The sequence below is a fragment of the Borostomias antarcticus genome (genome assembly GCF_949987555.1).
Source record: "Borostomias antarcticus genome assembly, chromosome: 11".
NCBI classification, from domain to species: Eukaryota; Metazoa; Chordata; class Actinopteri; order Stomiiformes; family Stomiidae; genus Borostomias; species Borostomias antarcticus.
Window position 1 is genome coordinate 21513804 of NC_140244.1, and position 12714 is coordinate 21526517.

The following is a 12714-nucleotide window of genomic DNA, read 5'->3' on the forward strand; positions in this document are numbered from 1 at the left end:
TTTTGTGAAATGTAAAAAACTACAACTTAATGTTTGTCTTTGAATTAATGCAATCGCTTACCTGTGTACACAAATTACATTGCATCATCATGAATTACAGTACATGGCAATTAATTAAAAGGTAATCCGCATCAGTCAGAGTCAGGTTGCAACTTGAGTGTGAAAGCTATTGCAGACAAGAAGGATGGGGCTCCCTGGATGCAGATGATCGATGCAGATCCCACCCATTCAGACTGCTGCTGTCAATGTCTAGAGACCAGCATCCAGCATAATGCAACTATGTAGCCATGCATCAAGTGTGACTGTCAGACACCATTGACATGACTCGTGATTCAGCAAAACTTTAAATGGAGAAAGACGGAGGAAAAAAGGTTGGGCTCCTTTAGATCCTAAAGATGGGTGTGGAGGTGGAGACAGTCAGAGGTACCAAGGAGCCTGTTTCAAAGTCAATCAGGGTGTGTGTGACGGTGCTGATGCTGCTGGAAGAGGAGCTTGTCCCCAACTGGCGCTCACGGATGCTCTGGATGTAACTCTGGAGGGCAAAGGTCAGGAAAGAGTAAAACAATCTAGGCTGACCGGATGAAAACATAACATTATATTAAAAATGTACACATGTAAACATGTTGTCCACAACCATTATGCATGTTTTCCTGTGGTAATAAGCCCTCTGCCTCTCACTGACTCTGGGAACTCTACTCCTCCCTCCAACCCACCCTACTCCATCTAGTGGGCAAACAAGTCCATGGTCTTAAGTCGAATATAATGTTGAAATACAGACATACCATATCTAGGGCTACTAAACACCTCAAGCTCTGCACTCTGTGGATGTAGAAACTACATGGTTTCCTGAGTAAACTTGTCTGAGACTACTGAGACACCAGGCATAGTTTTTTTAAAATGTAAAAATCAAAATCAAATAAAAAATTCAGTCAATGGAAGAATGAATTGAAAAGGCGTCCCTTTTGTGGTGGATTGTGGTACTATGGGGGGGGGGGGGGGGGGGCTGACTGACTGACTGGCCAGTCTCACCACACTTCGATTACGCTGTGCCGACGCTGGAGAAAGGTTTGGCTGAACTCATTACCATTCGGGGATAGGGGGGAAAAAACACTGACTTTCTTTAAACAATCACTATCATCTTGGGCAGAGAGGTTGCTATGTTGTTGTTTCTCATAGTCTGGATTGAATCTGACTGGGCCATTATTCATTATCAGATCTGTCGAGACTGAGTAGGCAGTAATAAATTAATGACAAGGCTTATCCCCAAAACCTATGTCCGTTGAGTGACAGACTACTGTCTGACTGACTGACTGACTGACTGACTGACTGACTGACTGACTGACTGACTGACTGACTGACTCACTCACAATCTCTGACGACGTGACAGACTATCTTAAAGCCCCCCCCTTAGGCTGTTGCTGGATGGGGGACAATAATTGCTCAATAGTTTCCTCAAGATGATGAAATAGTTGTATATGAATGAATGGCTGTGTGGGTATTTATAGTAACTCACAGGGGCCAGGACGTCACCAGTGTAGCGCTGCAGGGGTGGAGGCTTGTGCCGACGGTAAGTTCCCTCGGGTCTTCTCCTGGCCTCTGTCTTTCTGATCTGCACCAGCTGAGCCCGTTTTTGACGTTTGCTGACAGTGACTGGGGTGCATCCAGAACAAGTGAACAGGAGAAAGAAAACACGATTTAGTGTGAAAAAAGGTCATCTATGAGTCAAGGTAATTAAACACCCGTCATAGAGAATACTTGAGACATTAGTGCATTCACCTTCTGTGTGAGACACTCGATGTGCTGTGAGCTTCCATTGAACCAATACACCCGTCAGGCCAAGGGCAGGCCAGATCCCTATGATCGCCCAGCTGAACCAGCACATTGGACGTGGGTCGACTTGAGACAGGATGCTGTACAAATGCTCGGCTATTAGCGACATCTCAACCAGGTAGTCCACACACATCATTGCCATAACTGCTCCAAACACGGAGGTGGAGAGCACCGTGAAAAGCTTCTGCCACTGAAGTGTGAGGATGGCACAGAGAACACTTGCGGCCAAGAGAACGCTGAGAGGCACCCATGCTGGAGTAAGGCTGTAAAACTGACCCACGACCAGCACGTTGGCCAGAGTGAGCAGACACCCCAGCTGTAGACCTATGAGGAAGAGGCCCAGAGTGCAGACCAGCATGGTCACTAGGCCACACAGCACACCCATACAGAGGCTGATGCATGTCTTGGTATTTGTTCCCAGATAGGTGTTCAGCAAAGTCTCCTTGTAGTACACCAGGAAGACAGCTGAACATCCAAACATGAAGCCAGACAGGAACATGACCATCTTGAAGCAGCGGTAGCCTAAAGAGACAGAGACATGTGAGAAATAATCACTAATAAGCAATACCTGTGTCAGCCGAGGTATAGGAAGAAGATGATAACTTTTTAGATCTTTAGGCCTGTAAAAAGAAACATATTCTGGACACTTTAGCAGTACCAAGTAAAATCCAATGGTGGCAGCAGAGTATTATGCAGATATTTCTTTCTGAAAACACAACACAGAATACTACTCTTTATCATGAGTTAATTAGAGATTCTACAACGAACATCTGAGAGACAAAGTAGGTGTCACTCAACTGTAAACATCAACATTCACTAGAACATCTGTTGGGTGTAATGTGCTAGACCGGGCCATGAGACTGCATGCTCTAGGCGGCCACTCTTTGACACCGTCTCAATCTAGGCGTCCCATCTTCTGCCTCCTCCAGCTTTGGACTTATCTACCTTAAACCCCTGGCAGATTCCAGACACCTGGCCATTCTGAGTTTAAGCCTGTCAATGGACTCTTGTGGGCTGATGAATCATTTCCTTGTGTTGTCTTAAGGGTCAAGAATGACCTGCTACTATGTTTAACAGCAGAGAAAACCCCCTAAATTATATTTTTTGAACTTGATATTTGATTACTTTTCCTAGAGTGAGCCCAACATTAGTAAACATGAAACATTGCCTTTGTTCATATGCCCACCTCTGGGGCAGACTCCTCCAACGTTTGAGGCCTTCTCCTACACCCTCCCACGCATGGCTGCCACGGCCAAACCGAGTGACTCAGTGTCAAGAGGTAGTGCCCTTGGACTTGTCTCTGCTTCAGAATCTAACGAGCCTATCCATGAGTGGATTGGACCCATTTCGGACAAGTTATAGGCACGGACCCACATCCCCATTGAAACCCATTTAGTTGGGATTGGCATTGGCATTCACTCTCTAAGAGGGGACTTTGGAGACCTCGAGCTCGGCTCCCGGGGGAGGGGGAGGGGGGCTAGAGACACTGGTTCTTCGCCGGAGGGTGCAGGGGCTGCTCCGGAGGCCTCCAAGCTGTCCCCTTTTTACAACATTTTTACAACATTTTTGTTTTGTATCTATTATTAGTTAGATTACAGAATGCAAATCACACTATAGTTCTCTTGCATACTTATGAATATTATTCCTGTCACTTTTTTGGCACCTATCTCAAAGCGTTTAAGCTAGAAACACGATTTAAACTCTATTCAGTTTAGCTTTACATGATTCTTTATGCTATGACCTTTTATGTTGATATCACTACCAACTGAGCTACAGCCGCCACACTTTTTGATGTAGGCCTGCTAGACCAGGCGCTTCCACTTAACTCACTTCCTCTCGACCTCAAGTTGGTCTACCCGGGATCATAGTTAAAAATGATCAAATGTTAAGAAGTGGACATCGACCTCGGCCTACAGAATCTAGCTTCCATTGTTTGTAGTCGAATGGTGTCATATAGCCTGGTGGTGTCTAGCTAGCGGTAACAGCCTGCAACTGTGGAGATAATAACATGGGCACTAACGCTATCATGTTTAGTCAGGGAGACAGGACAATTAAATTTGTCACAGTGGCATCGAGTGTGGATGGTCTAGGCTAGCCTGCTATATTTGAGGTAGCATAGTGCCGTCAACAGCCTTTGTCCTCTAGGCTGCCGACTTGATTTTAGCTGAGCTCATTTGCATGTGAAAAAGTGCTCTATCTGATCTCGTGGTCAATGGAGGGGTATAGAGGCATGCTAGAATGCTTATTCTTAGTGGTATTTTCATAAAAAATACTCAAAGACATGTTTTGGGGACCCCAAAGACATTAAATTGTTGAGAATTAGCGTAATAGGACACCTTTAACACTATAAATTACTATACATGCTTTCAGCAATCACACACATTTTCTTCAAAAAATGTCAATGCTACCATTCTAGTCATTTTATTCTTATTTAGTGTGTGTTGTAATAAAAAGTATTGGTGTCCTAAATGCAGTCTTTCTGCACTATGAAGAGGGTAACAGATATTTTTGACAAAGTTTGTGATAAATGACAGGTTGCTTCATGCAAAATAGATTTGGGGACATTTACAACTGTAGCCAACTCGGAGAAAAGGCTTTCATCTTTTGAAAAATGTCTTCACTTCGGTGAGTAATGAAATAATATTGTCTGTAGATGTGGTAATGTAGACCGAGTGAAAAAAGTATATGGCGCTGGCCCCGAATAGTATACCGACCTGGACCAGGGCTATCTCTCGCCCTGCGCTGTCGCTGGGGCACCTAAGGTAATAAATGCCTCTATCACAAGCACTTACCCAAAAAGCAATAGATGAGCCCAAACAAAAGGCATATGGAGCAGATGACAGTTGGGATGACTTCATATTTTCGTCTAATCTCAAGATCACATGTGTCCACTTCAGCCACGCTCAGGTGTCCCGCATCTGTGATCAATAGTGAAGATGGGTGTGCCATTTTGGAGTAGCAGTTCAGATGTTGTGTGATGTGATTATGAAGATGTGCTTTTATCAGTTAGGCCAGTTAGGCCATCTGTGTAATCTTGTGAACATCTCATTGAGATGACATTAAATTAGGATATTAGTGTAATCCCAATGGGACTGGGCTTTGTCTCAATTATTGAAGAAAAAATGCTGGAAATGTAGAAGCCAGGGAAAAGGGAAGCCTCGGTGATTGAAGAATGTGAACCAGGCTATTTTCTGCCCTGGACCTGCAAAAAGAGAAGAGGATTGTTTACACAACAGATTCTGCCAGCTAGCCTCTCCCAGAGATGTGTCTTGGGCATTAGATATTTCCTGGTACTGTATGACAGATTTTTTCCCCCTGGTCACATGGTTAGGAAAAGCTCCTGGCCCAAGGCACTGTTTGGGGTTCTGTAATTGCCAGTATGTGAGGGATCAAACTGAATAAATACATCTGGAGTAGATCGCAGTACCATAATTGTGGCACTGTTGTCTGAATTATATGAATGGGAACCTAACCAACAGTATACTCTCTCATATGCAGTCCTTCTCTTCAGGAACCAGAAAAGGAAATTGGGATCCTTAGTCCCATGCTTGCTCTTCCTGACCTTTGTTAAGGTACAGGATACAGATGGGGACATGAAGGCTGGCTGGATGTAGACTACACCATTGAACGTCAGTGTTTTGAACATGTGGTAACTTACTCAGTTTTACAGAACAATGCTAAACAAACAAGCACCCCAACAATAGAACATACTGTTCCAAAGACAGAAAGGAAATAACAATGATGCATGCAAAGTAGGGTGGTACAGGCTGTGGATGATTATTAACGAAAATCATAAGTATGTTATTGATGATCAAAGAGCAAAATAGAGTGTACCCCTACATTAAAATCTCCTTGAGGGTAATGCTTACAGGATATCCAATTTACTGTGCATCTACAAACACAAAGGAACAAAATAGCCTTCTTTTATAGTAGTCTGCACTGTGATATATTTCATTATTTCAGTAAACAATATGATGAAAATAATTTATTCAACCCCATCTACAGTGATTGCTGTGAGGAAATTAGATACATTCTGTTGACCAGTCCTGTATCTTTACTCAGATACATTTTGTTTAGCCACTCTTCTCGTAGCCTTCTGGCTGCAGGTCCTTCAACTGATATTGGCTATTATAGGCTACTGGCACATGTAGCCTAGTATATCCGTTGAAGGATCTTATAAGATTTTTAGACAGATTCCATAGTCAGTAAATTGAATTAGAAGTGTATTAGCTGAGACTAGTGACGCTCATGCCCTGATGCGCCCTGCCGTCCTGCACGAACTCTTGGGTTAAGTAAACAGAAAACAACTGTCACTTTCCAATGAAGTAGCCTAAGCAATAGAACTCTGTTAATACATCGATATCTTAACTTTTAATCCATTACTAGTTGGTAAATATCTGTAACTTTATTGAATTAATCACTGTTAGACACTGATATGTGACAGGTGGCGATGGCACAAATAATTTTAAGTCTTGACCAGTCATGGTCATGAATTTATGAACATGATAGTAGCCTTAGGCTAATAAAAAGGCCAGCTTGATGTTAAAATCTGAATATTGAATGTCTTACCTCAAATAAGGCACATCTTGGTCAGACGTCCCCTAGCCTACAAGGCTACCACGTGGATCGTGAGAATTATTTAAAAAGCATATAAAGCCTCTTTCACAATCTCCAGTAAATTCTGTCAGAAGGTTGTATAGGCTAGGCTACTCCCTCTCCTACGCGTCAGCACCCGACGCAATGCCTGGAATTGTGGATAGCTGAGCTGACAGCGTTTGGCATTATTGGGAGAAACCATCTGTCCCGCGCAAGAGTGCGGCACGGATGTCAAGTTCAACAATAGACCAAAGGGGTATTCCAGAAATCTGAGTTTGCTAACCCTGAGATGAGGGTTTCCATTCCAGAAAGAGAGGTAACTCAAACTCTGAGTCAGTTTCCATGGTAACTTGCTCTGTGAACCAACGATTCTGCTGTGAACCTGCTCTATCCAAAACGTTCTCATTAGCCTAGGTAGATGAAGCTGCTAAAACTAGACGTAGCCACAGTAGCCCCATGTCACTGAAAAACAGTTTGAGATATTTCCATGTAATTCATTATTGTATTAAATTATTATTATTATTATTGTTGTTGTTGTTATTACAACAGAGTTCAGAGCTTGAGGTGTTTATGCAACATTAAAAACACAATAGAAGTCTGAAGTGTTAACAATGGACTAAGCTAAAATGCATTGGTTAATAGCAATGTTATTGCGTACCAATAGGGCCATAGCATCTGTTATTAGCAACAATATAATTTCCCCCCAACATTATCATCAACATGTTACTAATAAGCTTGACTTGACTGCTTTAAAAATACAAAATAAACAAATAATAATATTTATATTCATAATAATAATAAAAACATTGTCACAATATGTATTTTGGCTGTACAGAAAGTTTAAATCGCTTGAGGTTCTTTTTATTACCGCCCAGCTCTCGTGTGTGTGATTCTGTTAGTTTGTTTGTTAGTTTGTTGTTAGGCAAGATTACCCCAAAACCACCAGACCAATTTTAATGAAAGCATGGTTGTACATGGGTGTAGCATGGACCAAGGAAGAATCCATTACATTTTGGAGTGGATCCGAATCACAGGGCGGATCCACAAATGAAGACAAAACCAGATAGCAAAGTCAGCTCCTTATGTAGGGGTGCTAGAGACACAGGGTTTAGACTGAGGTGTGCGGGGGATAGCCCGATGTGAACCAAATTGTTCCCCTGCTGGCTGCGACCTGCTGAGGGGTGCACCACAGAGCCGCCTGCATATGGCCGCCTATTCACCTCCATTCATTTTTTGGACTTTGGCTGAGGAGCGGGGCAACAGACAAACTCAAGTGGATGAAAACAAAATGGAACATTAAATTGATTGATTTGATAGAAAACAATATCTCTCACGCATTTAGTAGCCTAATGGTGTAGTGTCAGAGCAGTCGAAAACTAGAAAATCCCACTCCACTGCCAATCAACAACTGTACTGATGACATACATCATGTTTAATTTTGCCATGGAAAGTATTTAGCTGTACATACTCTGGCCTTGGTGTGGGCTTTTCCTGCAGAGGCAGTGGTAGTTGAACTTCAATAATCCCCATGGGAGCTTCCAAGTAGCCTACCAACTGCTTATCATTCAACAACTGTACATGCTGACGACATGCATCATGTGTGGGAGACGACACCATGTTCATCCACTTGGTGTCTCTGTAGTCATGGATATTTTCACCCACCAGCAGAGGGAATTCAAGAGACGCAGCACCAGATAGTGATATGGAGTTAGGTAGAGAACATGGTTGAATCCATAGTAAGGTTTAATGCTATAATGAGCTCCCCCTCATTCTAGGACATATACATTTAAGAGGTTTCAGTAACCTGACATGTACATGAAGAGATGGAAATAGACACAATTGTCATTAGGCTATGAGTAGGCTATAACTAGAAGTATCTAAAATCATGATACAGTAGTTATAGACCAGCGCAGTCTAAAAACAGGATAGTAGTAATGGAGGAGATCAACATGTGAATCCACATATCTGTTTGAGGAAGCAAAGCCATTATGGTCTGTTCATGCTCTCATAAAAAGCTCTGCTAATGGCAGAAATGCGGTGCCTGCTGCTCTTTAGAATGTATCAATGGAACACTGAACTTTGATCACATCTAAAAAAAGAGAGAGAGAAAGAGAGAGAGAGAGAGAGTTAGAGAGGGCAGGATGGGAAAACAGTAAAGAAGATGATGGGTTGAAAAATCTAGAATCTGTTATGTCTGTGTTTTAAAGCTGTAGATGGTTGTTGATAAGATATGGGATCACACCCAGGATCTTTGCCTAATAAAATGATATAATTAAGTGAAGACAAAACTAACAGATAATTTTACTGAAGGACACTCATACTATTGTACAGAACTTAATATGATAAGGTTTGTGTCCCAGAATATGCAGACATACAGTATAATAGCAAAAAGATTAATAGATTTACTGTAGACATCAAACTGATATTGGAGGTTGGGCGACCGAAGGATCTAGAATATTTTTCACCTCAGTGGAGCTTGTCTTCAACAGCTTGCTAGAGACCATGGCAAAATTAAGGGTTAACCATTGGCACAAACATTAGGACAAAAACAATGGGCAAAGAGCAGATAAAGAATGACAGGAGTGGGTGGTCTCATAGACTGCAGACATACTGAGCTGCGATTATGTCAAAATCACCAGTGAAATAGGGCTGCCATGCAGCATTAAGCTCTTTTAGTGAGAAGCAAATAAAGATTGTATCAGCTTGCAACTCTTCCATCAGTCAAGCACTGTCGCTGCATTCACCACAAATCACTGTAGAAAGACCAGTCTCTCACTTACAGTGAGAATAGTACAATTTCAGATCACTTACTCATGTTATAAAATTGAATAGTCTGCAATCAATTTCATAAGCTCTGTACTGTCCCTGTAATCTGTATAATAGTGAAAGGAATCCTGACAAACGACCAGTTTCAGCATACTCATCCAATCTCAAATCAATTCTTTATCTCAATTTTTAAGACAACCGTGACATTGATCAGAATTAGAATCAGAATTTGTTTACTATAGGAATTTGTTACAGGCATGGTGCATAACATGGAGATAACATTAGACAGAGTGCAGGGACGAGACAGGACAGTGCAAAGACAGGACAGTGCAGAGAGGAAGTACAAAAAGGAGTGCAAAATAAGATAAGATAAAAAAACAATATACAAAATGTAGTGCGGTCAGTGTATACAGTGATGTGATGTCACATATAATAGATTTCCCCAGAAGGAATGCTAATTAGGCCTATGGCATCAATAGGAAAAATAGAAGTTTCCACAAGGGGAATGATTGACTTTTTGGGGTATAATCTGACTAGATGTCCAGAACCTGCTGGCAAATGGAAAAATAACTGTCCTTGTTGCGCAGCATGTATGTAGCAATATTTCACCACTCATCACACATCAAACATAAAATTTAATCAATCCTCCAGACCTCTCTATGTGGGTTTTTTATGGCTTTGCTGATTGGTAAGATGAGACTATTGATTATGACTGCCAATGTCACCTCCATAAATGCAATGCATTTCTCACCTGAATGGTCTGGCCACCCAGTGGAGGTAATGTAGGATGGTATTGACTCCATGAATTAAAAATGGCCATGGTCAGAGTCAACAGAGAATAAATTCAGCTGGATAATTCAAATAACTCATCCAGAGTTTCTGAAGTAAAAATAGCATATTGGTTGCACTGCATGTGCAAGATCCTTTCTTTCTCCAGAACCATAGAGTGTGAAATCCCATGGGGCATTAAAGTGCCATGTATGTTTTAAACTGATTACTCAACATTGTAATAAAATATAGTAATCAGATATATAGCAATATCTTATTCTATTCTAGCGTAGTAATTGGGTGTGTACTCAAAACACAGTACATTGTTGCATTTGTAATTGGATTGTAAAGGAGTTCAACTCAATTGTTATTATTGTGCAGATGTACATCGTACATGTACAATATTGCTACTGAATCTTGTTGATCTCTTACAATTTCCATTCCATCTCATATTGATAGTCTAATATTGATAGACTGGCCAGACTGGACAAATTGGGGGTATTTTAGCCAGGCAATACAAACTCATTGAACGTGTCCGGCTCTGGAATGAACAGATGAAGAGTAGTCAGAATATTCCCCTAACATTAATTTGAAAGCCACTGATGTTTGAGAAAACAGGTGAGTATCTAAATATGCCGCAGATGTAAATCACCATGCAGTGTTCATTCAGGTAGAGATACATAATAGTGGATTAGCAATGGATGGTCAGGTTTCTAATCAAGGGGGGGAAGGGAAAGTGTGCACGACCACTCTAATACAGAAATTATGGATTTAAGTAACTGTTTTGCAAATGAATCACAACCAACTAGTTCCTTTTCATAAATATAACACATGCCTTTATACCTACCGGAGTAGTAATATACATCACACTTACCAGCAGCTGGGTGAAAGTAATGAAGTGTAGAATGTACAGTAGCCTACTCCTTACTTCTAGGTGGCTCCAAATGTGTTTAAAGCAACAAAAAAACACAAGACTTTACAAAGTTAACTTGTTAAGGAGTTAAACTATAAAGGCATTAACAAAGAATTCAGACTTCATTACTAGTGAATGCAACAACGGAAACATCATCATGCTAATACCCAAACAAACATCTTATGCGGCCTTAAAGGAAAGTTCAAAGTACAGTTTGGTAACCACAACATTGATCTTAAATGTTTGCTGTAGGTTAATGACTCCATGTTGAAAGCTTTTGGAGAGCTAGCATAGCATTTGTTTTACAGACAGACTATGCTTTTCTTCCATCACCTTATGATCAATAAAGCTGACTGACCTCCTTCCTATGTACTGTACAGTGATAATGTGATATATTCATCCAGCTGGAAACAATTAAACAGCTGAATTGGATGATTCACTATCTGGTCCCAATACATAGGCTACTGACCTGACTTGTATTCTGAATTGAGATTAACCAGTCCAATATGTGCGCTGAGCTGAAATAGGAATAGGCTGGGTGGCAAGTGGTTTCCTTTAGGATCCACATATGATATACACCTCTGTGATTGATACCTCGGAGCCACATGCTCTGGGAGGAACAGACAAATCTCCAGAGCCACACACACCATTACTTTATACGGTGACAGGGGATAAAAGCAGATGACTTGCACTATGTGAACCTCTGGCCGTTTCCTAGCAACTGCCCTCTAGTCCCGCATCAAATGAGCATTGTAATGCTAATAAGAGAGCAAATATGAAGAAAAGCCCACAAAATCTAGAAGTAGTTTTTGTTTCTGAACAGCTTACCTTTTATAGAATTTTTTTTAATTGCTTGTTTGTCAGACCCTTGGCTAGATATGATACTATGAAATATTGTTATATGACTGTTATTGATGTAAATGATCAAACTATTTACATTTTATATTTCTTCAACCAGTAACCTGGACCAGTGATTTATCATTTATCTCAATGCCCTTCTTCATCAACTTTGGTTTGGCTTGAATAGCTCAACAGCCCCAACCTTTTGGTCCTGTCTGAAGCTTTCTCTTATTCATCATGCAAGCATGCATGCATGGACTGCACTTATATAGCACTTTTATCCAAAATGCTTTACAATGGCGTCTCATTCAACCATTGGCAACAGCTGCCATGCAAGGTGCTAGCCTGCTCATTGAGAACAATTTGTGGTTCAGTGTCTTTCCCAAGGGCACTTCAACATGTGGACAGGACCATACAAACCATACAAACATTGGACGATCCGCTCTACCTCCTGAGCCACAGCCCCCTCAACTAAAAGCATAATCTAGTGCTAAAGCCAAAGTGCAACAGCCCTTAAAAAACACTGTTGGTTTTGATGGCACCAGCTGTCAGGTGTCAGCTGCCTGGTGGTGAGCGACCAAAGGCTAGGGCGACCTTTTCAAGAGCGACTTTGTCAAGAAAGACTGTAAGACTGTGACAAAGACTTATACTTCTTCATTTGATAAGTTATTTGTATCGTTTGGTTACCACTATGTGTTTGCATCCCATTCCGGTCCTTCTCTCTGTCCAGGGGATAGCTGGTCATGCAGACATTGGGTCACCCCCCAGGCTCTGCGACTCCTCTAATCTCATCTATCCTGCTCCCTCAACTCATGGTGAGCAAGTGGTGACAGGGGGACTTTGGAATTCCCAGTCGGCGGTGCTGAAAGCTTAGTTAATCTAGACAGTCAGATGATGCATTGAATAGTCTGATAGCAGCTAGTACTGTATGTTTTGTTATTGCCATAAATCAGGAAATTCTCCTCTACTTATGTTTCATTTTACTGGAATGAATATAATTC

General features: G+C 41.4%; 1 protein-coding gene across 4 annotated transcripts; it reads right to left on the reverse strand.

Moving 5' to 3' along the window:
• Positions 1-64: 64 nt before the first annotated feature.
• LOC311314936 (transmembrane protein 198-like) lies at positions 65-11028 on the reverse strand. 4 transcript variants are annotated; one of them, XM_084445476.1, is made up of 6 exons: positions 8833-10797; positions 6400-8515; positions 4623-5032; positions 1777-2352; positions 1514-1650; positions 65-532 (listed from the first exon to the last, which is right to left on the reverse strand). In XM_084445476.1, exons 3-6 carry the CDS (start codon positions 4777-4779, stop codon positions 383-385), a joined length of 1020 nt encoding a protein of 339 aa, XP_084301602.1. In that variant the 5' UTR covers positions 4780-5032; positions 6400-8515; positions 8833-10797; the 3' UTR covers positions 65-382. The 4 variants fall into 4 exon arrangements, with proteins under 4 accessions (XP_084301602.1, XP_084301603.1, XP_084301604.1 ...); XM_084445477.1 differs by adding an exon at positions 5671-5722 and having other exon boundaries at positions 6400-10797; XM_084445478.1 differs by lacking the exons at positions 6400-8515; positions 8833-10797 and adding an exon at positions 10835-11028.
• Positions 11029-12714: the final 1686 nt, after the last annotated feature.